This window comes from Heloderma suspectum, chromosome 2 (assembly GCF_057233095.1).
Source record: "Heloderma suspectum isolate Gila_16-S chromosome 2, 16-S_ref, whole genome shotgun sequence".
Lineage (NCBI taxonomy): Eukaryota > Metazoa > Chordata > Lepidosauria > Squamata > Helodermatidae > Heloderma > Heloderma suspectum.
Window position 1 is genome coordinate 315,308,098 of NC_139459.1, and position 26,497 is coordinate 315,334,594.

At 42.9% G+C, this 26,497-nt stretch overlaps 1 protein-coding gene across 13 annotated transcripts in view; it reads right to left on the reverse strand.

Moving 5' to 3' along the window:
* ITPR1 (inositol 1,4,5-trisphosphate receptor type 1) overlaps positions 1-26,497 on the reverse strand; it is a 377,196-nt gene that overhangs the window by 208,181 nt on the left and 142,518 nt on the right. For 9 of the 13 annotated variants that reach the window (XR_014788558.1, XM_084840314.1, XM_084840319.1 and 6 more), the window contains 11 exons: positions 25,219-25,317; positions 24,367-24,450; positions 24,129-24,275; positions 23,064-23,159; positions 22,418-22,462; positions 16,482-16,636; positions 14,665-14,764; positions 13,763-13,923; positions 13,294-13,435; positions 7,694-7,852; positions 6,661-6,833 (listed from right to left, as the gene is read on the reverse strand). Coding sequence is in view for 12 of the 13 variants with exons in the window: in XM_084840314.1 (XP_084696440.1) it covers positions 6,661-6,833; positions 7,694-7,852; positions 13,294-13,435; positions 13,763-13,923; positions 14,665-14,764; positions 16,482-16,636; positions 22,418-22,462; positions 23,064-23,159; positions 24,129-24,275; positions 24,367-24,450; positions 25,219-25,317 (1,361 nt within the window). In the remaining variant the exon portion in view is untranslated. Of the gene's footprint in view, positions 1-6,660; positions 6,834-7,693; positions 7,853-8,396; positions 8,602-13,293; positions 13,436-13,762; positions 13,924-14,664; positions 14,765-16,481; positions 16,637-22,417; positions 22,463-23,063; positions 23,160-24,128; positions 24,276-24,366; positions 24,451-25,218; positions 25,318-26,497 lie in introns of those variants that run through there. The other 4 variants (XM_084840316.1, XM_084840315.1, XM_084840312.1 and 1 more) reach the window with 2 other exon arrangements.

Here is a 26,497-nt window from a genome sequence, read left to right on the forward strand (position 1 = left end):
GGTCCTAAAGGAGATTATGGGGGCAGTACAAGAGAAGCGAAATCCAACACAGATGAAGAGACAGACTGGTCGGAGGGGGAGGAGGTCTGGGCAAAAGTCTGACCACTGATAACTCATAAATCTAAAGGGCCCCCAGGACAACCCCAGAATTTCCAGATGACTCGGATCATCTGGGATTTTACCTAACTCACAAGGAGTTGGCAGAGGTGGCAAGGAATTCCAAGCAGCTTCCAGGGGAGGGGTTGTGCCAATGGCTGACTAGATTATGGGATCAGGGAGCTGACAATATACAGATTACTGCTGAGGAGATGATACATTTGGGTACCCTGACCGCTGACTCTATGATAAACCAGTACTTAAGAATGCCTGTAGCTGGGACTGCAGCCTTGTTATTTGATTCCTGACTCCCATCCAAGTACTAACCAGAGCTGACCCTGCTTAGCTTCCGAGATCAGGCAAGATCAGGCACATCCAGCCCCTTGCTCAGATGAGTCGTTCAATAAAAAAGAAAGAAAGAAAAGGGTGTGTGTTTGTGTGTGTGGCAGGGAGGGAGGATTTGACCCTTCTGCCTTGAGAAGACTGAGGGGAGATATGATAGCGCTCTTCAAATACTTGAAAGGTTGTCACAGAGAGGAAGGCCAGGATCGCTTCTCGATCATCCCAGAGTGCAGGACACAGAATAATAGGCTCAAGTTACAGGAAGCCAGATTCTGGCTGAACAGCAGGAAAACTTCCTGACTGTTAGATCAATATGACAATGGAACCAGTTACCTAGGGAGATGGTTGGCTCTCCCACACTGGAGGCATTCAAGATGAGGCTGGACAGCCATCTGTCAGGGATGCTCTGACTTAGCTTCCTGCATTGAGCAGGGGGTTGGACTTGATGGTCTTATAGGCCCCTTCCAACCCTACTATTCTATGATTCTATGATTGGTGCGCACATGCAACTCGCAATAAATATGCTTCAGCGATAGAAGCATATTTACCCATTTACCCATGTGGGGAACAACTGAGGAGGCTATTAGCCAGTTAAGGGGAATGGCCATTCAAACTCAGTTGTACATGCAGGGGTTTGTGGACCCGGATGCTCAAGCTTTCACTGCGGGGATGAGAGCCCATCTCATGTGTGGAGCCCTATCTCACTTGCAGGCGCCAATACTGGCTGTCTTGGGACCTGTCCTTGGGAGAATTGTGGGAGAAGTAGTTATGACATTAGGCCAGCTCAGAGAATTTGAACATGAGAGAGCAGGGTCGAGTTACAACTGAGGGGGGGAAGCAGCTGCCCAAACCTCAAAGATGTAGAGTCACTAGGTGGAAAATATTTTTTGAGTTGCTAGAAGCAGGAGTGCCTAAAGTTGATATAGACTGCATTCCCACTAGTGATTTATATTGGCGGTGGAAAGAAAGAGGTGGCCGGAGACAGGCACAGGAAAGGGACTCTCCCAGGGTGAGGATAGCCCCAAGCGGCCCTTCAGAAGAACTGGAGTACTCAGTCGATGCTGGTGCAGGGGCAAGGGGTTGGGAAGTGTCTCAGCCCATACCCTAGGGAGGGGGTCCTTCTCCAGGCGTGAGGCTAATAAAAAGAGCCATACCTGGAGACAGACGGCCACACGTGCCCCTCACTATCTATTGGCAAAAGGGAAACACCCAGAGGGTAATGGCCCTGCTGCACACTAGGGCAGAAGTAACTCTGATACATGGCAATCCAGATATTCATGAAGGGCCCATAGTATATAGAAATGCTTATGGAGATGGGGAGGGAAAAAACACACAAGCATGGATAAAATTGGCAGTGGGAAGATCAGCCCCATTCTGGGCTACTGTGCTGATCTCCTGAGTTCCCAAGTTCATAACAGGAATAGATTTGTTGCAAGGGAGGGAGTTCCAGACACCCCTAAGTGGATATTCCTTTGGGATCCGCACTATAATGGTTGGCAAGGCTAAAAGGGATCCCTTGAAAATTCCTCCCCCTGCTGCTCTGGTACATATGAAGCAATACAGGTTGCCAGCGGGCCACAAAGAGATATTGGAAACCATTAAGGGGCTGTTAGAGGTGGGAATCCTTAGACCTGCGATGTCCCTGTTTAATTCTCCAGTGTGGCCGGTGAAAAAGGAAGATGGGTCCTGGAGGATGACCGGATTACCGCCAATTGAGCAAACATGCTCCACCGGTCGCAGCAGCAGTGCATATGGTTACTTTACTGGAGCAGATAAAAAAGGAGGCAGGGGTCTGGCATGCTATAATTGATTTGGCAAACACCTTCTTCTCTATCCTCATTGGATCGCTTCGCAGGATCAATTTGCTTTTACCTGGAAGGGGCGTCAATGCATGTTCCAGGTCCTGCCCCAAGGCTATCTGCATAGCCCTACTCTGTGCCATGGACTGGTGGCCCAAGACTTGGCCCAAGTCACGCTGAGCCCTGCTCTATTTATGGTCCATTATACTGATTAGGGTATTTTTAGAAATATGGTGTTTTTACTGTAGAATTTTATTGTTTTAAACTGTTGTATTATACACTTTGTACGTCGCCCAGAATGGCTGGGTGACCGGCCAGATGGGCGATTAATAAATTTAATAAATAAATAAATTGATGATGTCATGCTGTCTGGGCCTACAGAGGCAGATGTATAGCAAGGGCTGACCACCCTAGTAGAACACATGAGGTCCCAGGGGGTGGGAGATCAACCCCAAAAAGATTCAGGGCCCAGCCCAACAGGTTCAATTTTTAGGGGTGGTATAGTCTGGTCCTGTCATGCACATACTGGAGAAAGTCCTTAATGTTATAGCCTCTCTGCAGGCTCCTTTTTCAAAACTGAAGGTCAACGATTGGTCGGGTTAATGGGATTCTGGAAGCAGCATATTCCCCACCTGTCTCAGATTTTAAGACCCATTTATAGGGTAACCCAAAAGAAAGCCCTGTTTGAATGGGGGGAGGAGCAGCAGCAGGCTCTAACAGACACTAAGGCAGTGGTGGCTGCTGTCATGCCCTTGGGTCCCTATATTAAGGGGCAGCCTTTTGAACTACAGGTATCTGCAAATGCAGAGGTGGTGGTATGGTGCCTGTGGCAGAAGGGGCTGGAGGGAAAGAAAGTGCCTCTAGGATTCTGGTCAAGGCATATGCCCAATACAAGCTACTCCCCCTTTGAGCGCCAGTTACTGGCATGTTATTGGGCTTTAGTAGATAGAGAGAGGCTAAATGGACCAGAGCCTGTAGTTATGAGACCTGCTATTCCCATAATGACGTGGGTAAAAGATGAATCGGCCAGCCCACAGTTGGGACGGGCACAACAATCTTCCATTATTAAGTGGAAATGGTACTTGGAAGAGCAGGTGAGGCCTGGTCACCAAGGGGTAAGTGCACTCCAGGAGCAGGTCCTGGTTCTCACCCCCACTGGGGAAGAGGTGCAGGAAGGCTCCAAACTGGAGCTAGGTACATTCCCCCGTGCGGGAGGCCCCGCCTTATTGCCAGGTAACCCATAAGGAAACTTGGTTCACTGATGGGTCCGCTAGGTACCAAGGAAATGTACGCCGCTGGAGGGCGGCTGCCATCAATCCAAAGAAGCAGGTCACTTTATCTTGGGCAGGACAGGGTGGATCTAGTCAATATGCCAAATTGATGGCTGTGTTGATGGTAATCGAGCAGACTGTGGAAGAGCAAACAGATGCTGTGTATATTTATACCGATTCGTGGACAATATTCCAAGGAATGACTATATGATTTCCCAAATGGAAGCAGAGTGGATTTTGTATCCACAACCATCCACTATGGGGACAAAAGCTATGGGAATGGATTAATGAATTGATCCCCAATATTGATATTTATGTTGGACATGTGCATGGACATGCCAAGGGTACCCTGGAGGCTTTATATAACAAAGCTGTGGACAAGTTGGCCAGGGTCCAAGAGGCCTCCCAAGCAGAGGTATTGAGAGAAGAGATAACAGTGTTCACCTGTTGGGCACACGAAAAATCTGGACATCTGGGGGCCAAAGCCACTCGAGAGTGGGCGGTGAGTAGGGGGATTCCCTGCCCCGTAGATGCTGCCTCCACAGCAGCTGCAACCTGTGAACTGTGTTTAAAGCTCAAACAGGTGCCCCTACCAAAAGTTCCTCTGGGGCAATTGCACAGGGGAGAAGGCCCAGGCCAAATCTGGCAGATAGACTATATAGGACCTCTACCACAATCTGGGGGCCGACAATATCTCCTCACCTTGGGAGATACATATTTGGGGTATCTATTAGTCTATCCCTGTGCTCAGGTTACCCAACAGAATACCATCCGGGGACTGGATTTCTTGATCCGTAGGTATGGTGTACCCATACAAATATAATCTGACAATGGCAGCCATTTTACAGGGGCAGAAGTGAAAGATTGGCCAATGAATGAAACATACAGTGGATATATCATATTCCCCATCATCCTCAGGCTGCAGGGCTAATAGAATGCATGAATGGCTTATTAAAACAGAAAATCAAACAGTTGACCCCAGAACACACTTTGAAAAAGTGGGGTACAGTTCTGGAGCAGGCAGTGTTCGAATTGAACAGCCGCCCCCTAGGGGCAGGGCAAACACCCCGACAGCGTATGGTGGGGCTGAAGAGACCAGCCAGTATGGAACACCTCAAAGTATGGAAAATTCAACCCTATGGAGTACTACCCCTTCGGGCTACACCTGACAGTGGAGGAGTGGATCTCAGTGCCTCTGAAGGGGTGGTGGTACCAGCCGGAGGGCAGGTCACTGTACCCGTGGGCATAGGGATCATGCTACCCTCTAGAACCTATGGGCAAATAGCCCCAAGGTCTGGGTTGGCACTCCAAGGACTGCAGATATTAGGAGGGGTGGTGGATGCAGACTTCCAAGGAGACGTCAAGGTGATCCTGCATAACACTGGGGCTGGGAATGTAAGTCTTCCTGCTGTTAATCTGTGAAAAGATTAGTCAGCTGGCCATTCAAGAGGTTGCAGGTCCTGGATCCCTGACAACGAGGAGGAATTGAGGTTTCGGGTCCTCCAACAATAACTTAACAATGGGGCAGAAAGTGTGGCTTGTATATCCCCAACAGCCTAACCAAAAGGGGGAAATACTTAGCCAAGGACCGGGCACAACCAACTGGGTTATATTGAATGAAGCCTCATCTCCCATATGTTTAGACAGTGCAAAGTTGAAACGACGTGAATGATCATTAACCTGTTTTGTTTATGTACACTGTCTCCCTGTGCTAAGCATTAGATATGAAGAAGCCATCTGATGCTCGCAAGGGAGCAACAAAAACATTAAAAGACTAGATTTTTGAAGGGCCAGGTGGAATAATTGTTAAAAATATGTATGTACGTGAATAAGATAAATTCTGTGAAGTAACAGACTAGTCAAATGTACTAAAAAAATGTAATTATTTGTATCGATTGGGAGGAACTGCTGTTAATATTATAGTGTATACAGTTTGGAGATCAAGACTGAAAATCCATGAAAATGGTGTAAGGGAAACCCGGGAAGTCCAGACAGAGCTGAAGGGAAAGCTGTGCAGGTCACAGGGGTGGAGTGTATTGGGAACCTACCAGAAGATTAATTGTACCTCGAGGAGTTAGGTATGACCTGTCACAGCTTCCCTTCATGCCTTTACTCCTGAGGAAAAAGCTTGGACACAGCAGCACCTAGAAGCTGCCAAGCTATAGGGCTGCTTGCTATGAACAACCATGGGAATATCCCTTTAAGCAGAGACTGCTAGGACTGGATTGTGATGCCTTCACTTGTGGGAAATGCAGCAGTCAGCACAGGTGGGATGGATTAAGTCTACAGGACAGACTGTGTGCAAGGCCCTGCTAATGGACTATATAAGACAGCTGGAGAAACAGGAAGAGAGATTGCCAGCTGATGCCTGGTGTGAGAATCCACCACCAAAAGCTGCTGACTTTACTGCTGCCTCTCTCCTTCTTGCCTCTGGGATTCCAGACCACTGAAGCCGGAGAGGTGCTGTGACTACAACCTGGAAAGAGACCCAGTCCACCAAGGGAAAGACGGTATCATGCCTTTGCCTGGGGGACACATCATAATTTGGGACCAGTTGAATGAATTGCTGGTGTTCATATATGCCACGGATAAAACCCAGTGGGTCTATTTTCTAATATTTATGTTGGCCAATAAAGCCTTAGGACAGCTGCCTGCTTGATCTGCCTTATGCTGGGTAAAATCAAGGACCAAATCACTTTGGCAATACAACACCACATTTTAAAAACCTCTCTTTTCTACAAAACTAAAAATCACCATGGCTCCCGTGGAACTGCGGTTTATCCAACTTCAAACAAGCAGCTGATTTCACTGCATCAGTATATTATAATGCATGCTAGGAATCCCAAAAAGTATTAATCAGATTTCAGCTGAGGATAGCATAGATTATACTGGATTTGGGAACAGAGAATGGCTCCTTAGATAACTTCTGTTGAACTCTTTGTGCATCATTAGAACATGGGGTAAGTTCATGAGTGCAGGAAGCACAATTATAAGGCAAGTAAGTTACTATCCAGGCAAAAAGACACAGGCAGGAATGGAAACAGACCAATTGGTCATGCCATCCAGTAGATTCAAGCCCTATCACAACCCCTGCTGAAGTTCTTATGCATCTCTTATTTTGTCTAAACAGTAGAAGGTTAAACAGCTCTTACCTGGGCTCTCTGTTTTTTCTTACAAGGCTAACAAAGGTATCAATCTCAGCAGCCGTGATGTGCTTCTCCAACAGTTTACGATTATTATGGAGCAATGCTGTTATGGTGTCTTCTGCTAAGACATCATAGCCAATTTGTTTCTGCATAAAGCCGAACTGCTTGGCTATGTATTCCTTATAAATTAAAAAAGAAAAAGTAGATGCTAAATTCACTTTAAAATCTAAGAGTAAGAGGAAATGGGGAAATTATCTATTTATGTTGATTTGTTGATGTAATTTTTTGTTCTTAAGAAAAGGACACACAGAAAAGGAGGGTGAGTAGTATATTTTTGTCATAAGAACTGCTGAGTCTGTGCTGGGTTTGCAGTCCTGGTTTACGGCTCAAGTGTGATTGGTATAAACTGTTGTTGGCCCAGTTCAGTTTCAAAGACAGATTTCCACTGAATCAAAAGCAAAAGGGGAATTCAGAGCATGTGAGGGGATGAAGGAGTGCATAAGCACAGGTCTTGCTCACATAACAAAGACAGAAAGGACTGTTGCCGCAATATTTATGGTTCCCAACATGTTTCAAGAATGTCTTTGTTTGGGCTTCTACATCAGTTTTTATATCCCCTTTAGGTGTTTGTTCACATAGCACTGATTATGGTATGGCTTTACATTGTAACCAACCCAATGTGTAATACACATCCAGGACAATACAGCTGCCCAGTTAACTTTTGGCTTTTCCCAGCATCATCAGAGTTACCGAAATAACCATTATTGTCTTCACCAAACATCCCACTATATATAGCCATTTTTCTTTTGCCAGTAACTTTAACTCTGAAATATGTTGTTCACCATCTGTCTCATCCAGCGGTGTAAACACATTTATATAAGAGATGCTACTGTCTGATACAGTTGAGATAAACCTTGACATCATTGAAAACAAAGGCCAGAAAATGTTAATGGTTCAAGAACCTTTACTATACAAAACAGTAGCCCTTTAGAATTAATGTTGGAAAAACACACCAGACTCCCTCCAACTCTTTTCTAACCTGGTTCTTCCTATAGTCTTGCTGGGAGTGTCTCAACACTCTGTAACAGAGCCGGCAGATGTGTCTGAAAGGAGCATGGCGTTGGTCTCCAAGTTCTTCCAGTCTCAGCATCGGTCCATCTCCACAGTCAGTAAAAGGTGCTTGTAAGAGCTTGAAGATCTGGCACATTATTTGAGGAAACAAACAAATTAGTATTACAATAGCACCTCTCAAAAACAAGTATATCTACACTGTCTTGTATGAAGTGTATTGAATCATTTGACAACCTGAACATGTGACATGTTCTCTCTCCACTGCAAATTTCTTTCCTGATGTTTTGAGTATGTTTACATCCTTAGAAGGAAATCTATTTATCTTTTGCATTTTCCTCTTCACTACTAAACCTTATGATAGGCCTCCTTGCTAAGGTAGTCCTATTGTTGCTTCTCTTTTCAGAGAATAATATTTTTATAGGCTTCTCTATGTTATTCTATTTCCTTGCTCTCTCTGAACTGTTGTGTATAAGACTTCTAATTTAACTTTGTAACTAAGGATTTTTGAACTCTTTTTGAACTCGTGCCTGGAGATTCTTTTTAACCACTTTTTGGATTGTTTTTAAAATTTGGAAACCATCTAAGGGCACAGTCCTATTGGATCTGCCCTAGGTAATCATGAGCCTCCAAACTCAGAGGCTTACAAGTAGGGATGTACGAAAGTCACTTACCTTTCCGCGGATTATGTTCATGGGGGGGGAGGCATTCCGTCCCTCCCCCCGGAATCCTCCACGGGGGGGGGGGGGAAGGCGATCCGGTCCTCCCCCCCGGAATCTTTGACGGCTGGCTGTGCTCCGCGGCGGCTCCGCGGAGTAGCCGGCCAGGCCCAGCCCAGGCCAGAGCTGACCGCAGCTGGATTTCCGGCCGCTGAGGGCTCTGGGTAAAAAAAATAAAAATAAAATAAAACCACGTACGCAAATGGCGGTGGCTACGGCCGCCGCCATTTGCATTCCCTATTTTTTGCCGTCTTAGTCTACGTAAATATTTACGTAGACTATTACGGCAAAAATAAAGGGGAACGCAAATAGCGTAGCGGGCGCTATTTGCGTCCCTTTTTGATTTGCCGTTTTAGCCTACGTAAATATTTAAAATACGTAAAAAAAAAATATTTACGTAGGCTAAAACGGCAAATCAAAAAGGGACGCAAATAGCGCCCGCTACGCTATTTGCGTTCCCCTTTATTTTTGCCGTAATAGTCTACGTAAATATTTACGTAGACTAAGAAGGCAAAAAATAGGGAACGCAAATGGCGGCGGCCGTAGCCACCGCCATTTGCGTACGTGGGTTGTTTTTTTAAAACCCAACCGTGATAGGCTACGTAAAGATTTACATAGCCTATCACATCCCTGTAAAAAAAAACAACAACCCTCCAGACTGCAAAAGGCCGTGGCAGCCGTTTAGAAGACCAGCCGCCGGAGCCGCCGCCACCGCCTGGAACATCCGCCCCAGGTAAGTCTCGTCCCGGGGGGGATCCGCGGGGGGGCAGGGGGGGCAGGCTGTTCTGCCACAGATTTCAGGGGGCCGAATGCACTGGCATTCGGCCTCACCGAGATCTGTGGCGGAATTCTCTGACATCCCTACTTACAAGTATCCAATGTACAGCGGGAAGTGCGTTGTGCCTCCCGCTCTGCATTTTAGCTAGATAGGTGTTTTTGCCTGTCTAGCAGAGGCTTCGGGGAGGGGGAGGGAGAAAGGCTGGGGATAGCTCAGATTCCTGCATCCCCAGTCTCCTCTCCTCCCTGCCCACTAGCATGCCCCCTTTCACAGCAATTGGTGCAGTTCTCTCTACATTGGCTGTGAGGGCGGATGGGGGGGGGACTTGGTTTCCTGGCTCCGAGGTTAGAGCGCTGTCTCCAGGCTCAGATCCAGGAATCCAAAATATCCTATGACCCCCAGACACTGTCTAGGGTCCATGGGATTGTTCTCTAAGAATCCTGAAATGGAGTAGTAAATATACACTTCTCTTTTAGTTGGGAATTTAGAATGCTTAGGTTAGCTGGACTGGAAAGGATCCTGGGGCATGTTAGGGTTTAATATGCTTTCTCTAATATTCCATTTACCATCAGCTATGCCTTGATTAGCTAATGCAATTAGTTTTACATTTCGTTTATTCTTTAATTATTGCCTTAATGGCAGTTGCATTGTAACTGCTTCATTTATTATGCTTCAATCATTTTTATGTAATGCATTGTTCATTGTATACCATGTCTTCACTATTTTTCATTAATATCTCTATTTCACCATTTTGTCTGCTTTCAATAAATTTTAAATTGATTTTATTTTTGATCCTGGTTGTAATTCTCATACTTGACAAGCTCACAGTGCAAACTAAAATAGAGGGAATAAAGAATATATTTTTTAGAAAATTAAGAACAGTACACAGTGTTCCAAATGTGTCTGCACTATAGATTTGTATAAGGCCATTATGATTAGTTGTTGTTCAGTCGTGTCCGACTCTTCGTGACCCCATGGACCACAGCACACCAGGCCTTCCTGTCCTGCACTCTCTCCCGGAGTATGTTCAAGTTCATATTCATTGCATCGGTAATGCTATCTAGCCATCTCATCCTCTGCCGTCCCCTTCTCCTTTTGCCTTCAGTCTTTCCCAGCATCAGGGTCTTTTCCAGTGACCTTTCTCTTCACATTAGATGGCCAAAATATTTGAGCTTCAGCTTCAGGATCTGTCCTTCCAATGAGCACTCAGGGTTGATTTCCTTTAGGACTGACTGATTTGACCTCCTTGCAGTCCAGGGGACTCGTAAGAGTCTTCTCCAGCACCACAGTTCGAAAGCATCAATTCTTCAGTGCTCAGCCTTCCTTACAGTCCAGCTCTCACAGCCATACGTTACTACTGGGAAAACCATAGCTTTGATTGTATGGACCTTTGTTGGCAAGGTGATGTCCCTGCTTCTTACTATGCTGTCTAGGTGTGCCATAGCTTTCCTCCCAAGGAACAAGCGTCTTTTAATTTCATGGCTACAGTCACTGTCTGCAGTGACCTTGGAGCCCAAGAAAGTAAAATCTGTCACTGCTTCCATTTCTTCCCCTTCTATATGCCAGGAAGTGATGGGGCCAGATGCCATGATCTTCGTTTTGTTAATGTTGAGTTTCAAACCAGCTTTTGCACTCTCCACTTTCACCCTCAACAAGAGGCTCTTTAGAGCCTCTTCGCTTTCTGCCATTAGGGAGGTATCGTCTGCGTATCAGAGGTTGTTGATAATTCTCCCGGCAATCTTAATTCCGACCTCTGATTCATCCAACCCAGTGTTTCTCATGATGTACTCTGCATATAAGTTAAATAAGCAGGGCGACAACATGCAGCCTTGTCGTACTCCTTTCCCAATTTTGAACCAATCGGTTGTTCCATGTCTGGTTCTTACTGTTGCTTCCTGACCCTCATACAGGTTTCTCAGGAGTCAGGTAAGGGGGTCTGGTACTCCCATCTCTTTCAGAATTTGCCACAGTTTGTTGTGATCCACACCATCAAAGGCTTTAGCGTAGTCAATGAAGCAGAAATAGATGTTTTTCTGGAATTCTCTTGCTTTCTCCATGATCCAGCGAATGTTGGCGATTTGATCTCTAGTTCCTCTGCCTCTTCGAAACCCAGCTTGTACTTCTGGTAGTTCTCGGTTCACATGCTGCTGAAGCCTAGCTTGTAGGATTTGGAGCATCACCTTGCTGGCATGTGAAATGAGCGCAATTGTGCGGTAGTTTGAACACTCTTTGGCATTGCCCTTCTTTGGAATTGGAATGTAAACTGACCTTTTCCAGTCTTGTGGCCACTGTTGACTGTTCCAAATTTGTTGGCATATTGAGTGCAGCACTTTAACAGCATCATCTTTTAGGATTTTAAGTAGATCAGCTGGAATACTGTCATCTCCGCTAGCTTTGTTGTTAGTAATGCTTCCTAAGGCCCACTTGACATCACTCTCTAGGATGTCCGGCTCAAGTTCAGTGACCACACTGTCATGGCTATCAGGAACATTAAGATCTTTCCTGTATAGTTCTTCTGTGTATTCTTTCCACCTCTTCTTAATCTCCTCTGCTTCTGTTAGGTCCCTGCCTTCTTTGTCCTTTATCATGCCTGTCTTTGCACAAAACGTTCCCTTGAGAGCTCCGATTTTCTTGAAAAGATCTCTTGAATGGTCTTTCCCATTCTATTGTTTTCCTCGATTTCTTTGCATTGTTCATTTAAGAAGGCCTTCTTGTCTCTCCTTGCTATTCTCTGGAACTCTGCATTCAGTGGGATATATCTTCCCCTTTCTCCCTTGCTTTTTGCTTCCCTTCTTTCCTCAGCTACTTGTAAAGCCTCCTCAGACAGCCACTTTGCTTTCTTGCATTTCTTTTTCTTTGCGATGGATTTAGTTGCTGCCTCCTGAACAATGTTACGGACCTCCGTCCATAGTTCCTCAAGCACTCTGTCTATCAGGTCTAATCCCTTACATCTATTCCTCACCTCCACTGTATATTCATAATGGATATGACTGAGGTCATACCTGAATGGTTTAGTGGTTTTCCCTACGTTCTTCAATTTAAACCGAAATTTTGCAAGAAGCAGCTCATGATCTGAGCCACAGTCAGCTCCAGGTCTTGTTTTTACTGACTGTATGGAGCTCCTCCATCTTTGGCTGCAAAGGACATAATCAATCTGATTTCAATATTGACCATCTGGTGATGTCCATGTGTAGAGTCGCCTCTTGTGCTGTTGGAAAAGAGTGTTTGCTATGATCAGCGTGTTCTCTTGGCAAAACTCTATTAACCTTTGTCCTGCTTCATTTTGTACACTAAGGCCATGCTTGCCTGTTATCCCGGTGATTTCTTGACTTCCTACTTTAGCATTCCAATCCCCTATGATGAAGAGGACATCTTTTTTTGGTGTTAGTTCTAGAAGGTGTTGTAGGTCTTCATAGAACCGATCAACCTCAGCTTCTTCGGCCTCAGTGGTTGGGGCATAGACTTGAATTACTGTGATATTGAATGGTTTGCCTTGGATTCATACTGAGATCATTCTATTGTTTTTGAGATTGTACCCCAGTACTGCTTTTCCCACCCTTTTGTTGACTATGAGTGCTACTCCATTTCTTCTAAGGGATTCTTGCCCACAGTAGTAGATATAATGGTCACCTGAATTAAATTCACCCATGCCTGTCCATTTTAGTTCGCTGATTCCCAAGATGTCGATGTTCAATCTTGCCATCTCATGTTTGATCACCTCCAGCTTACCTTGATTCATTGATCTGACATTCCAGGTTCCTAAACAATATTGTTCTTTACAGCATCGGACTTTCTTTTCACCACCAGACACATCCACAGCTGAGTATCCTTTTGGCTTTGGCCCAGCCACTTCACTCTTTCTGGCGCTACTTGGAGCTTAATTCTTGACCCCTTTTCTAATAATCCCGAGCATGGAATTTGGCTTTTTTGTAGCTGCTGCACCCTGGGTTTTCATGTTGAGGCAATGTTACATTGATCCCTAGATAAAAACCCTTTATCCCAAGATGTCTGCACTGTCAAATATTGTATTTGGAACCATCTCTCTCTCAGAGGATCTCTTATGAAATATAATACCTGTTTCAGAATATTTTGCTCTCTCATTAGCTTTTGTCGCTCTCGGTTTGGCTTTGAGAACATCACTTCAAGCACATCTTGACCAGAATTTGTTCCACCAGTAACAAAATATACTAAATCTTCCAGCAACTTCGTAACAGACCTACAGAGATTAAAAAAACACAAACCTAGCTGTTAATCCAAACTGCAAGATGAATATATACCCACCCATAATATATTCAGCAACTCAGTTACAAAGAAATAAAAGAGAATATTAATTTCAAAGGCAGTCCCGGAAATACTATATTTGTGTATTATATGTAAAACTTCAAAGTTAATTTTTGAATAACTGTTGGAAGGGGAGGGATTGTTACGATGACAGCTTATTTTGAAAAACAGGGACAAAAGCTGTGTTCTCTAGCTCACTACTTTTTTGTAAAGCTAAGGAGCAACATTTTCTCTTTAAAAGCTTACATTATGATCCTCTTACCTCCTTTCATTCTGAGTTATGGTTCCTTTTTCCAGCTTGCCAGCGATGGAACCCAACACTTTACTTGCATCATTTGCAAAGTCCAAATCTCGAACTTCTGCAGGAGAAACTGGTACTATAGCAAAAGCTTCTTTGTCCTCTTTTACCGGAGAGGTGCCAATCTTAAAATCAAAGCAATGTTAGTCATACTCCAATAAAGAAAAAGTAGTAGTGATGAAATCATAGGAAAACAATGCTTAAGTTTTAGAAACACTAGGTTTGACATTTTGATGGGAAATACTTTGTCCACTACTGCAATATTCCTTAATTCTCAAGGCACAAGCCAAGTGCCTTAAATAATCTTATTATATATTTGTGTTCTGTGCTAATATTCACTGGATATAAAAATAGTTGATGAATTCTGAGGTCATGACCTAGCTATAGCTCCCCTCTGACTATAGTGCTGAGCAGCAAATAAGAGGAAAGGTGTCTCCAAGAAGAGACACCAACTACCACAACGGTTTAATGTTGTGTGGGCAGGGGGAAGCAGTGCTACGTGTACTGATTCCTCCTGCAGCTAGCCAAACATATTAGCAATCAGCATAGGGACTACGACACTCCCCATAGGGCTTGCAGGGGTCATCGTACATTAACTCAAAAAAACTTTTGCCAAAAAGTACTCGTGTTCATAGATTCTTCCAAAAGATGCTTGGTTTCTTTCAACTGAAGATGGAGCACACCAAATTATGCTCTTGTACTATTCTGTTTTAATAAAGACTGGGCTTATGCCCAAGCAATGCTTTGTGAATAATGTCCCAAATCAGAACTGTAATAATCAGGGACTTCCCAACATTCTTCTCTCAAAGAGCTTCACTGGTAGGAGGAAGAGACATGGGATATATTAGCTTCCTTACAGGACTTACTTTAAGCATCACAGGCTTTTCTTCTTCTTTATCAATGGGGATATTGGTGCTGTGCACCCAGGTATTTGTACACAGATGTCTAAGTCTGACATAGGAGTTCCTAAAAGGACCAAATATATTTATTATTTATTTATTACATTTATCTCCCGCCTTTTTTCCTCCTCAAGGAACCCAAGGTGGCGTACATAGCCTTCCTCCTCCATTTATCCTCACAACAACAACCCTGTGAGGTGGGTTGGGCTGAGAGTCTGTGACTGGCCCAAAGTCACCCAGTGAACTTCCATGGCCGAGTGGGGACTAGAACCCGGATCTCCCGACTTTATAGTAAGGTGGTCCCTGATGCATAGTTTCCTCAATCTCAAGACTTTTCAAACACACACACACAAAAGCTTTTCAAACAACAATCTATTTTTTAAAAAATCACATGGTTTTAAGTCACCTAGAATCTGAAATGCAGCTGAATCTTAAATTCCAAGATATTTTATACGAATAGATTTATTTGAAGACTGATTAAATATTAACTATATTTTTATATTGAAAGGCCTTCTTTAGGAACTAAGACACTGTTAGTTCTTTGATGATGTTTAAGTGTGTTTAGGTATTTTTTTGTAATTAAACAAATTCAATGGGACTTCCTTTTGAGTAGGATTGCACGGTAATTAAGATCAACAGTACATAATGTAGACATGGGCTCCATTTCTAAAACTAGGAGATGGTGAGAATTTGGAGCAAATTTCAATAAAATGGAGACCTTCAGTGTGTGAGCAAAAAGACGACAAAACCTAAACCTTTCAAAAATAAATAAATACTCAATATTAAGACCTCAAATTCGATAAAATATGCTAATAAAGTAAATATTAGCATAATTCACACAATTGACTCATATGACGAACTTCTGTATTTGCTGGCTACAGAATTTCAGGGGCAGGTTGTTTGTATCAAACTTCCGACCTCTGTATATTAGATCCACATGAACCATTTTCTTTCATTATGACAAAGGGCTAGTGTCATAAGAAATTGGTCTTAGTGCACTTCTGATACACCACTTGCATAGTTTCCTGCAGGAGCTAGGAAGCTCATACCTGGATAATAACATAAATGATTTTCTCTGCTATTTCGTACTCTTAGCTGTTGATATTTTTGCTTTTTATAGTATTTTTATCAGGTTGTTAGCTACCTTGAATAATTTTGTAATTAGAAAGAGAGGGTGCAAATATTTATAGTAAATAATGCATAATTCCCATCTATTTATTTGTAATATTTATATACTGCTAAATGTAACACAATCCCTAAGTGGTTCACATATAAATATTAAAACACACATTTAAAATATTATAAACACAACATTAAAAAACAATACAAAGAGCAGTGAAATAAAGCAGCATGATACATTTAATCATTTCCCATTGCCAAATTTGGCAGGGACGAAGGAACAAATGTAACCTGCTGTTGAGTTCCTGAGTCGCTGTTGACTCATGCAACTCAAGAAAATTCAGGTAGACAAGCAAGTCCTAATGAGATGCTTCTGGTCAGTTAGGCCCACCTCTCAGTTCCTCTCCTGCTACAATCACAGAATGTCTTTCCAGCTGACTGGTGTCGAAACACTGAGAGGGATTAGGCCTCTGCCCTTTATTTGCCTCCTCTCCTGCACACTATTTCTTAATCAGAAACACATCAAGGTACCACTGAAAAGACATGTCTTCAATTTGTTTCTGCAAAAACGTTGTCCTCTGTGAAGGTGTGTCCTAGCTATGTAAAATGCAAATAGGTTGGCATTTTAAGCTTAAAGAGGGCCCTCATCATTTTTAACAACATACCTTGGAACAAGGCTGTCTCCCCCTCGCAGAGTCGTGGGATCAAGCTCAAAGATGGAAGAAATATCATTTCCTTCAGGCACAGAGACTAAAGAGTACGCCATCTTCTCCGGAGTATTATGTAATCCCCTTCGGGCTGCATCCTGGTCGGGATCCAGCTGCAGAAAAAAATTCAAATCAAATCTAAGTTGCAATCTGCCTACCTAGACTGAAAGGCAAAGTATTATATATAAACCCAGCCCTGTACTTCATGGTTGCAGCTCAGCCATCTCAAATGTAGATCTAGAAACCGCAAGCCAACAAACGTCACAATAAACGTTCAGAAACTGCACCTGATGCAAAATGTGGAGGCCAGATTGATAACGACGACCAGAAGGTCCAAACATATAAGACCAACTCTGGTCCGCTTGCACTGTCTGCCTTTACGTTTCCGAGCCCAATTCAAGGTGCTGGTTTTAACCTATAAAGCCTTACACAGCTTGGGACCACAATACCTGACGGAGTGCCTCTTCCAACACAAACCTACCCCTATACTACACTCAACATCTAAGGCCCTCCTCTGTCTGCCTACACTGAGGGAAGCTCAGAAGACAGCGACAAGGGAGAGGGCCTTTTCGGTGGTGGCTCCCAAATTATGGAATGATCTCCCTGACGAAGCCTGCCTAGCGCCAACTTGTTATCTTTTTGGTTCTGTTCATGTGTTTTTTTATGTAAATGGTTTTTAATCTCTGTATATTGTATTTTTAATGTTTTTAGTCTTTGTAAACTGCCCAGAGAGCTCCGGCTGTTGGGCGGTATAGAAATATAATGAATAAATAAATAAATTAGGTAGCTAGGATTAACTAGAACTGGGTAGAAGACTTACAAAGAACTTTAAACCATCAAGCTGGGCTGTGTCTAAGTCACTGAGAAGTCAAGACATGATCAAGATTTTTCCAGAATGCCTCAGACCCATAAAAAGGGACCTTTCCTGACAATTCTATCCAAATTAAGCAACTAAAGTGATAGCTGTCAAGTTCTGTCAGCTAGTGAAAAATAGGTACTTCATATTAACTTACCCGTTGTTTTAAATAAGTCCAAGATGTTCTCGTTACACATTTGCACACAATCAAAACGTACATAACTTTTGAATAATGAAAGCAGAGGTGAATAATGTTTAGATAAAATTATTTATAGGATGATGATTATGGATGCAGAATTGAGTGCAAATACAATTAAGACATATTAATTAGAAATTGGTGACTCTTGGACAGGGCAGGGAGACAAAATAAAAATAAAATCTTTTTTTCAAGTACTTTTTTTTAAATCTGAAGGTGTTATTGTCAGAAACCTAGATAGCAGGAAAACAATGCTGGATACAGAGAACATAGGTTTTTCACTTGTAGTATGACCCCTGGGGCAATTTCTATGGATGCACACACATGAAATGCATTAGTGCAAGTGGGGCCTCCACGCAATATCTTAGAGGCAATCTTCAGTCCTCTGAAACTCCTTCATTAAGGGACTGTCTGTGAAAAATGTGAACAATCACAACCTACACAAGCAGATCATCACAATGTACCAAAAGTATTAAACACACATACACAAGGAAGAAACACTGCAACTCTTTGAATCAAACAGGGAAGAGCAAAAGTAAAATATAAGGTAAGGAACAGATTCGATGGGGAAAGGTTAGAAAGGTAAAACAAGCCCTGGCAAGAAGTGGAGGTTCAAAGAAAACGTGGAAGTCCAGCTTCAGCACCACAAACCCCACTTGTAGTGTATGGCTGGAGTGCTAAAATACAAGATAAAGGGCAGTATAGATTATCTGCATAGATTTTGCCTAGATGTCCTTGCAGAGAGTATGGTAGGGGATTTACAGTTCAAAGGAGCCTGAACCTTTGAAGTGATTCTTGGGGGAAATTGCTAATAATTTATGGTACAAAAATCAGAATCATGCCTTTTATGCAAGGGATTAGCTGGCCCTTTGACATCCTATTTTACAATGTGTTTATATATCCAAAGACATCATGTGTATCTACACCATCTCTTGTTAGAATAGTGTATATATTTGTAATACACTAAAAAGATTAATTTGCCTAACTTTTAACCTACTTATGGTCTCATTTCGCCATCTGGTGGTGAAAAGCAAGAAGAGAGAAATACAGCAACCGTGCAAATAAAGTATGTCTGCATGATCAGCATTTGTACAACAAATGTTCATTTCTTTATTGATTTGTTGCACAATCCTCTGTGCTGTTTCTCCTAAAGATTTTTCGAATACTGGGATTTTTTCTGTATGAACAGAGTGAAATCATTTGAATTTGGGAAAATGTGATGATGATGATGATAATAATGCATCTTGTGGCACCTTAAAAACTAACGAATTTATTCTGACATAGACTTTTGTGAATTATAGCCCACCTCCACAAAATCTTACGTCAGAATACAAGACTATTTTGTGGTTTTTGCTGCAGCACACTAACCCACTGGAAAGTGTGATAATGTAATGTATCCCCTTCTGTCAAGAAAATGGCAGTCTGGAATGTGCTTGTGCAACTGTCATGACCATCTACTGAACCCTCCCTGTGATGCGATTAGTGGTGAGCATGCTCACAGCATTCCATACATTTTAACAAAACTTCTATGGGTGTGCTTTAGATTTCCCATATGCGATCCAGACTTTCACTCCCAGGAAGCTGCACTAAAGAAAGAAGGGGGAGATGATTTTCACCAATTTCTCCTTGCCCCTGCAGCGCCCAGTATCACAGCCCACAGTGTTCTGGAGGGTTCCTGATGCCCCCCAAGCTTTTTGGGGGGCACGGGGGGTGCTGAGGGAAGGGGGATTCACTGACACTCCCCCCCTCCTACTCCAGTGGGAGCTTCTGCTGCATTTGCCCCTTCTGCGAATGGAAATATCCATATCTGGATCCAACTCATTGTCTGCTGTGAAGAGTTTTGTTGTGTAACCTTTGTGATTCAGCACTAATCCAGAAATATATTTTCCTCACCCAATGGTGAAGAGCAGCAAGCCCTGCAAGCCTTAGTCTTTTCTAGTAGTTTGGAGGCGGTGCTGCTACTCTTCACTGAATAATTTTAGGGCCTTGGTCAGAGCAGAACCATGTTCAGACAGTGCAAGACTCTGCACAGTACAGAAGGGCCAGGAAAGTCTTCTGCCCGAGAAATCAAAGGACTACAATGAAGAGATGCCACAAGCCAGGCTTAGCATTCCTGGGATAGACTATTGTACTGACTTGATTTAAAGCAAATCCTGGTAATATAAGGACAACTATCTCCTAAAGGAAGGTTTGGGTCAATCAGTTTTGAACCTGAGTTCCTTAGTCCTCTTGGATGTGTAGCTCCCCATGCTTTCTACTTTCTTCCACAATCTCTCTCAGCAATTCCTTAATTGTCTGCTTTACAGATCAACTCACCCTGAATTAGCGCTGTTAGGTTGTAAACTGACTACTTAATAGTCTGCAGGAAATTGGCCAAGTTGAAGGAAGGATTGCTGGAGATATCAGTCATTATGGAAGCCAGCTTGATTCTAAGTTTAGCTGAAGGCAGGTTATATCAGGAGCCTTTTGGTAAATCCACTGAGTCTATCTTGTATTATGGGTCCCACACACAATACATGGCCTGATACTACCCCCATAACATAAAGCATTACAATGCAGAGGAGGGAAAGTTTCAAGATGAAGGAAACAGAAAACAGACAGCTTTTGCCTCCTCCGCCTTGGCCCCTCACACATACTCCCTAGTGCTAAAGCTCTCAGGTTCAGAGCTGGCTGTACAGTCTCTCTCAATTCCATGATATCTAACACTGAATCTGTTGGTAATTATTATTTCAATAAAAACTAGAGTGAAGATGTTCTTTACTCCATAAGCATAGCTAAAACATGCAAATAGTATTTTATAGGCTAACATACATGGTTAAATAAAGTTTGGGTTTCACATATTGGCTACATTCCTCATGTCACACAAAACTACAGTTTAGCATGACATAAAAAGGTGTCCCCAACCAGTCGTGTCCGACTCTAGGGTGTGGTGCTCATCTCCATTTCTAAGCCGAAGAGCCAACGCTGTCCGAAGATGCTTCCGTGGTCATGTGGCTGGCATGACTGAACACCAAGGTGCACGGAACGCTGTTACCTTTCCCGCCGAAGCAGTACCTATTTATCTACTTGCAATGTCTTGCTTTCGAACTGCTAGGTTGGCAGAAGCTGGGACTGAAGACGGGAGCTCACTCCGTCACGCAGCACTCGGGTTTTGAACTGCTGTCCTGCCGACCTTCCAGTCTGCAGTTCAGCGTCTTAACCACTAAGCCACCGCGGCCCCTTTAGCATGACATACACAAGCTGGAATGAGCTTGAGTGAGCCTTGGGCTCATGCATTCCCCCCCCCCCTCCCACACAGCCAGTTTCCCCTTGAACTCTGATTGTCACTGTGACTGAACTGGGGTTTGTGGTTTATCAGTAACTATGATCAGCTTTAAAACAAGCCAACCTAAAGCAATGGTTTATGAAGCTGGCTTATTTAAACTGACCATTAGTTAATATAAATGATTATCCCCAGTATGGATGGAATGGCAAGTCATGTATCTCTCTCTCTCTCTCTCTCTCTCTCTCTCTCTCTCTCTCACACACACACACACACACACGTCAACCCAAAGTCCTCAAACTTTTATTTATAATATCTCATTTCCAAATGTTTACACCCTGTGAAAACCCTCCCACTTAGCTCAGGGACAAAGATTTGTTGCTTTTCCTCTACTTTTTGTAGTGGATATGCTCCTTGCTTCTTAACCCTGTGCACCATATGCACACTCTTAGCAGCAACAGCTAATCTGGCATATCATTCTGACCCACACTTCTTTAAAGAAACACATGGCAACATTCAGCTTCCACCTCCTACAGTCGGATGTACAATCAGTCTCTGCCTGTACCCCCAAATATTCAAATCATGGATGGAGGGGGTGAAGCTATACATTAGAATGTGGTTCAGGCTTTGACAAAAGCACAGTGGGCAAGTGCATAGGGTACCTCCATTTTCAAATTCAATATATTAAACTATTTTGTTGGAGGCCTTTGCCACTCAATACCTGAAATAGGGAAGATCCCTGCAGCATCAATCCCTTCCTCTCACCAATATAGTAGTAGCATTATTTAAAGGATGCTCTCTCATTCCTTGATGCAGCCTCACTATAACTTGAAGAACCACAGAAGTACTACTATTGTCCAGAAAGCAAAGTCCTAGCCTGAACCCTGACTGACTGGCTTAAGGAGGGGACAAATGATGATGGGAAACAATATTAACTGCAGTTACAAAAAGGATGCCTGCTCAATGTTCTGGGAACTGATCAAGAAAACATGTGTGTTTCTCTTCTATATGCAAGAGTAAAGAGTGCCTCCAACTCAATCTACCTATATCTGCGTGCACGCGTGCGTGTGGAGCAGGGAGACTAGATGGGTTTGTGGCATACAGGGACAAAGCAAGATGTGATTTACAGTAGGCAGAAGGATAGCAAATTTGTTTGCCTAGGTATCTAAAGATGACCACTGCCCAATTCTCAGTATTCACAGTCACTGGAAGTAGTGTTAGGAAACATCGCATTAAATCCTTCATCAATTAAGATGGCTTTCATCAATGACTAAGCTTTGACTTGTCCACATGCTTGCCAATCAAGATCATATCAGGGCCTGTGTCAACACCAGTGCTCGAATTACAGGGGGGGGGAAGAGAAGGGGGCATGCTCCCCTTACTTTTCATGTTGGCCCCCTTATAGACTGTCTTTAGAAACTTTAAAAATATACAGGGGCATGATTTGGCTAAAATTTGAAGAAAGGGGATGGAACCTGTAGATTTCATTAAGAGCCCCCCCCCATCTCTTCCCCCAGTAATTTGAGTACTGGTCAACACCCCTTGATTAGAGGCAAGACAGTACTCTTGCCTGTACTTACTGAGGACTGGCATTCCTGGTAATCTTCCACATAGTCAGGATTTACCTGATGGAAGAGAATCACAAGCAGGTCAACAAAACCACTAGCCTTTCCGTACCCAAGGTCTACAATACAGTACATAGTGAATTTTATTCCACAGTATAAATGCTACATAGAAATTTATGAAGTGCTATCACAGCCGTACTATGCCATCCACTCAAAAAAACAAACCAGGCATAAAACTGGAAACAAAAATAAATAAATAAATAAATAAAGTATGCTAGATCAGTTCTTTTAAAAAGTTAGTTAATATAAGCAAATATGTTTGAGGGGTGTGTGTGTGTGTATCAACCAGTTCAAGTTATCACAATGACTTGGCAAAATTTTCAGGGCACTTACTCATTAGGATACTTTAACAAAAGTACATTCACAGAATACTGTAGCAGCACAGGAATTTCTGTAGAGTTTAGTGTTTGTTTCAAGCTTCCTTCAGATTAACACCAGTGCTGTAAATCTATGGGACTTCAAATTAGCACAACATCTTTCTAGTGATTTCCAACTCTTACTTTTGTTACCCTGTACTCATATTGAGTAAGCATACCTATAACTAGGAAGGGGAAAAGCAGCACATAGGAAAATGGTTCACAAGAGCTCTTGCAATACATACCTCTGCTGCCAAGTAGTGTCCAGTAGCAAGATGTTTGAACCGGAAAAGGCTATTCCAATATCCTGCCCCACCCCGACAAGGGTCATGTTGTACTACCTGAAAAGTAATAATGAGAGATGCTAAGAGTTTTCAGGGTCACCTCTCATTTGACCTTAAGAAGGCAATCAACAAAACGGGCCAAAACTAATGGGTAGGAGAAAGAGAGAGAAATGATCAACAAGGATGTTATTTAAATAGTGATTACAAAACAAAAAGGAATAACATAGTTCCAGATGTTTCATCCAAATATTACTGGATACCTTCAATATGTTTGCAGTGCTGTATTCCCTATGTGGGGTGTAATGTTAACATATAATGATACCAGTTGAAAAGAAACTTCATAGCCACACTCAGAGAAAGTAGGTGTCCAGTAATACAATGCATTTTTCTGAAGCAATGAATTTCTAGCAGGAATAAAGACAAAGTTCTGCAGCCAACTGATAATTGTATAAAAGCAAAAGCATTGCTTTCTTTTGTCATTGTTAAATTCATTCTAAGGAAAAACACTTAGGTTAAAATGAAATACAACCGTTTGTCTTGGAACGTAACACTACACAGTTTCTTTATTCTCCACATGCATCCCCCAAAAGCAAATCACTGTGTGAATACTCTGTTCTGTAACAATGAGCATCAGAAAAATAACAATCCAAATCAAAGTGCCTCATTTGTCCAACTGGGTGCAAGCGTATCCACATTGGGGTATTATTTACTCAGATATGTGCTTCATGTGAAATAAAGATACTAAGATAAAGAGTTGTTGTTCCTTTTAAAAATAAAGTAGTAGTGGATTATTAGAAGATAAAAGATTTGTTAAAATCTAAGGTATTATTTTAAATAACCTGTGCTTGATAACATCTTGCTGCCTGATTATAAATCTAGTCAGTGTTTCTTGGTAAAAAAAAAATCCATTCATACAGGATGGCAGGAGAAATGGCTTTTTTGGGCAGACGGGCCTTTTCATCGAGGTTTTAAATAAGGCCAACACATATTACAAACCCGTCTGTACAATCTCTTTGCCAATTTTACCTCAACTTCCCACAGAGCTTTTGAGCTAGTTGCAGAGGTAGCCGACTGTCTGCCGGTAGTTCTCAGAAAGACATGCTGCTTCTTTCTGTGCTCATCACAAGTCAGAAACTTTTCCTGCTCAGCATGGAACAATCGTACCACATCACCCTGCAAAGGCAATAAGAGGCCCAATCAATAGGAGGCTCAACATTTTTTAAAAAATTAAAAACCTATTAATGAGGTGCATTGTCCAATTTACCCCTTTTAGGATATCATCCTTATTGTCACTCCATTTCATAAAGAGAACTATTTTCCAGCTTGTATTGCAGTTGACTGAATTCACCTACAACAAAAAAGTGTACACAATCAATTAAAATAGGAACATGCAGACACACTGATGGATTGTCCTGATGTGCCTCGGAATTGTTGTGAAGTCCCCAGAGAGCTTCAGCTATTGGGTGGTATAGAAATGTAATAAATAAATAAAATAAAATAAAATAATAAGCTTCCAAAGGGTTGGCTAACCATGGTTAAAACTGGCAGGAAAATTGAATTTCTAGCAAACAATCGGACAGCACATTTCCATGACATAGCCATGGTTAAGAACAGGTGTAGGCAACCTGGTGTCCTCCAGATGTTTTGGACTAAACCTACCATAACCCTGATCATCGGCCATGCTGACTGTGGCTGATGGGAGTTATGGTCCAAAACATGTGGAGGGAACCAGGTACCATACCCCTGGTTAAGGCTAGTTGGAGCATTCATCTGCAACATCTCATGCGGGGGCTTTACAGTTGAAGACACAGGCATGGAATTAGACCATGAGACCCTGATCAACAGCCCTAATGAGGCTGCAATTCTCAGCCTGCAATACGCTCAATTGCATGACAGTAGTAAGGCTGTAATACTATACCCACTTACCTAGGAATAAGCCCCATTGAAAATGCTGCTGGAAGAAATTACTGTTAGCGGTAAGTACTCTCCTACAGAACAGTTGCTTAAACACTATTTATACTCCTTAGCTGTAGCTTCCATGAATCCCTTTCAGCTCATATGTAAAACCAGATTTATAGGCCAACTGCTAGTTACTGGGTTGGGTTTTCTAACTTACCTCATTGCAACCAGGATTGTCCACTAGTTGATGACTACTAGCATGCAGGGGCTGGCCAGCATTAACAGGATTCAAAACCACTTTGTCCCCTATGACCACCTGAAAAAACAAAGTTTCAGATGCACTATTTAATCTTTAAGGCATGGAGATGCAACAGGCACTGTTTATTAGGGCTCCCTCCACCAGTATTTATACTTTGAGGGTTATATGAAAGTCACCCAAGTTAGACCTTTTCAATCCAATATAGTTTTGAGATTAAATTGGTTTTAGCATATCACACATAATAAAATGAAAGAAGACCTCGAGCCAATGACAACTACAAAACAGTGAAAATTAGCATTGTCCAAGCATGCCATCTGCCTTGACTGTTGTCTCATCTATCATGAACCAGATTTACAGTCTCAGAAATAACACATCCACCGGAACCTCCATGCAAGCTTCTTGAGATAAGATAGTATTTAAAGGCAATTAACCTTTAACAGGAGTTAAAAATCCAGCCTCCAGGTTGTTGACTGGTATTCAGGGCCAGCGTCAAGAATAGGCATGGCCAGGCACCTGCCAAGGGCTTACACCCCAGCAGGGGCCCACTGACAAGAGCCCCCTGGACTTGCTCCTCCTCTTCACCGTTGCAGGCCCAGTATCAGGGGTTGGCAAGGCTGGAAAGGGCCCATGGGCTCAGAGGGACTCATCCCTGCTGACACCTAAGACCCTCCCACTCACCACTACCACCTCCACTTAGGAGGATGAGAGGATGAGGGGTGGTGGCGGCGAGCGGACTGGTAGTCATGTTAGTCTGTTGCAACAAAAACAATGAAGAGAGAAAGCGTGCGCTGATTCGGATTATCAAAACAAGCCACCGTAGCTTGTTTAAATCTGTGGCGCGTGCCAGCACATACCAGATGCCATTAGCCTAATTACCCACTTGGGCATAGCTTGTTGTGTTGTCCAACCCCAGGCTGCATGGCTTGTTGGAGGGTGAAACTACTCTCAAATAACCCATGGCCTGTTGTTGGGTTATTGGAGAGTTGTTTCCCCCTCAAACAAGCCATGCTGCCCTGGTTTGGATGACACAACAAGCTGCACCTGGTCAGGTAATTAGACTAATGGTGCCCAGCACGTGCCAGCATGCATCCATGATTTAAACAAGCCACTGTGGCTTATTTAAGCCATGATGGCTTGTTTGTGCAAACTGGCCCAGAGAGTTTCATGACTTCTTGAAGTTATTGTTTATTGTGGCCTAAGATTTCACGCATGCGGCTCCACAAAAGCTTGTTGTTGT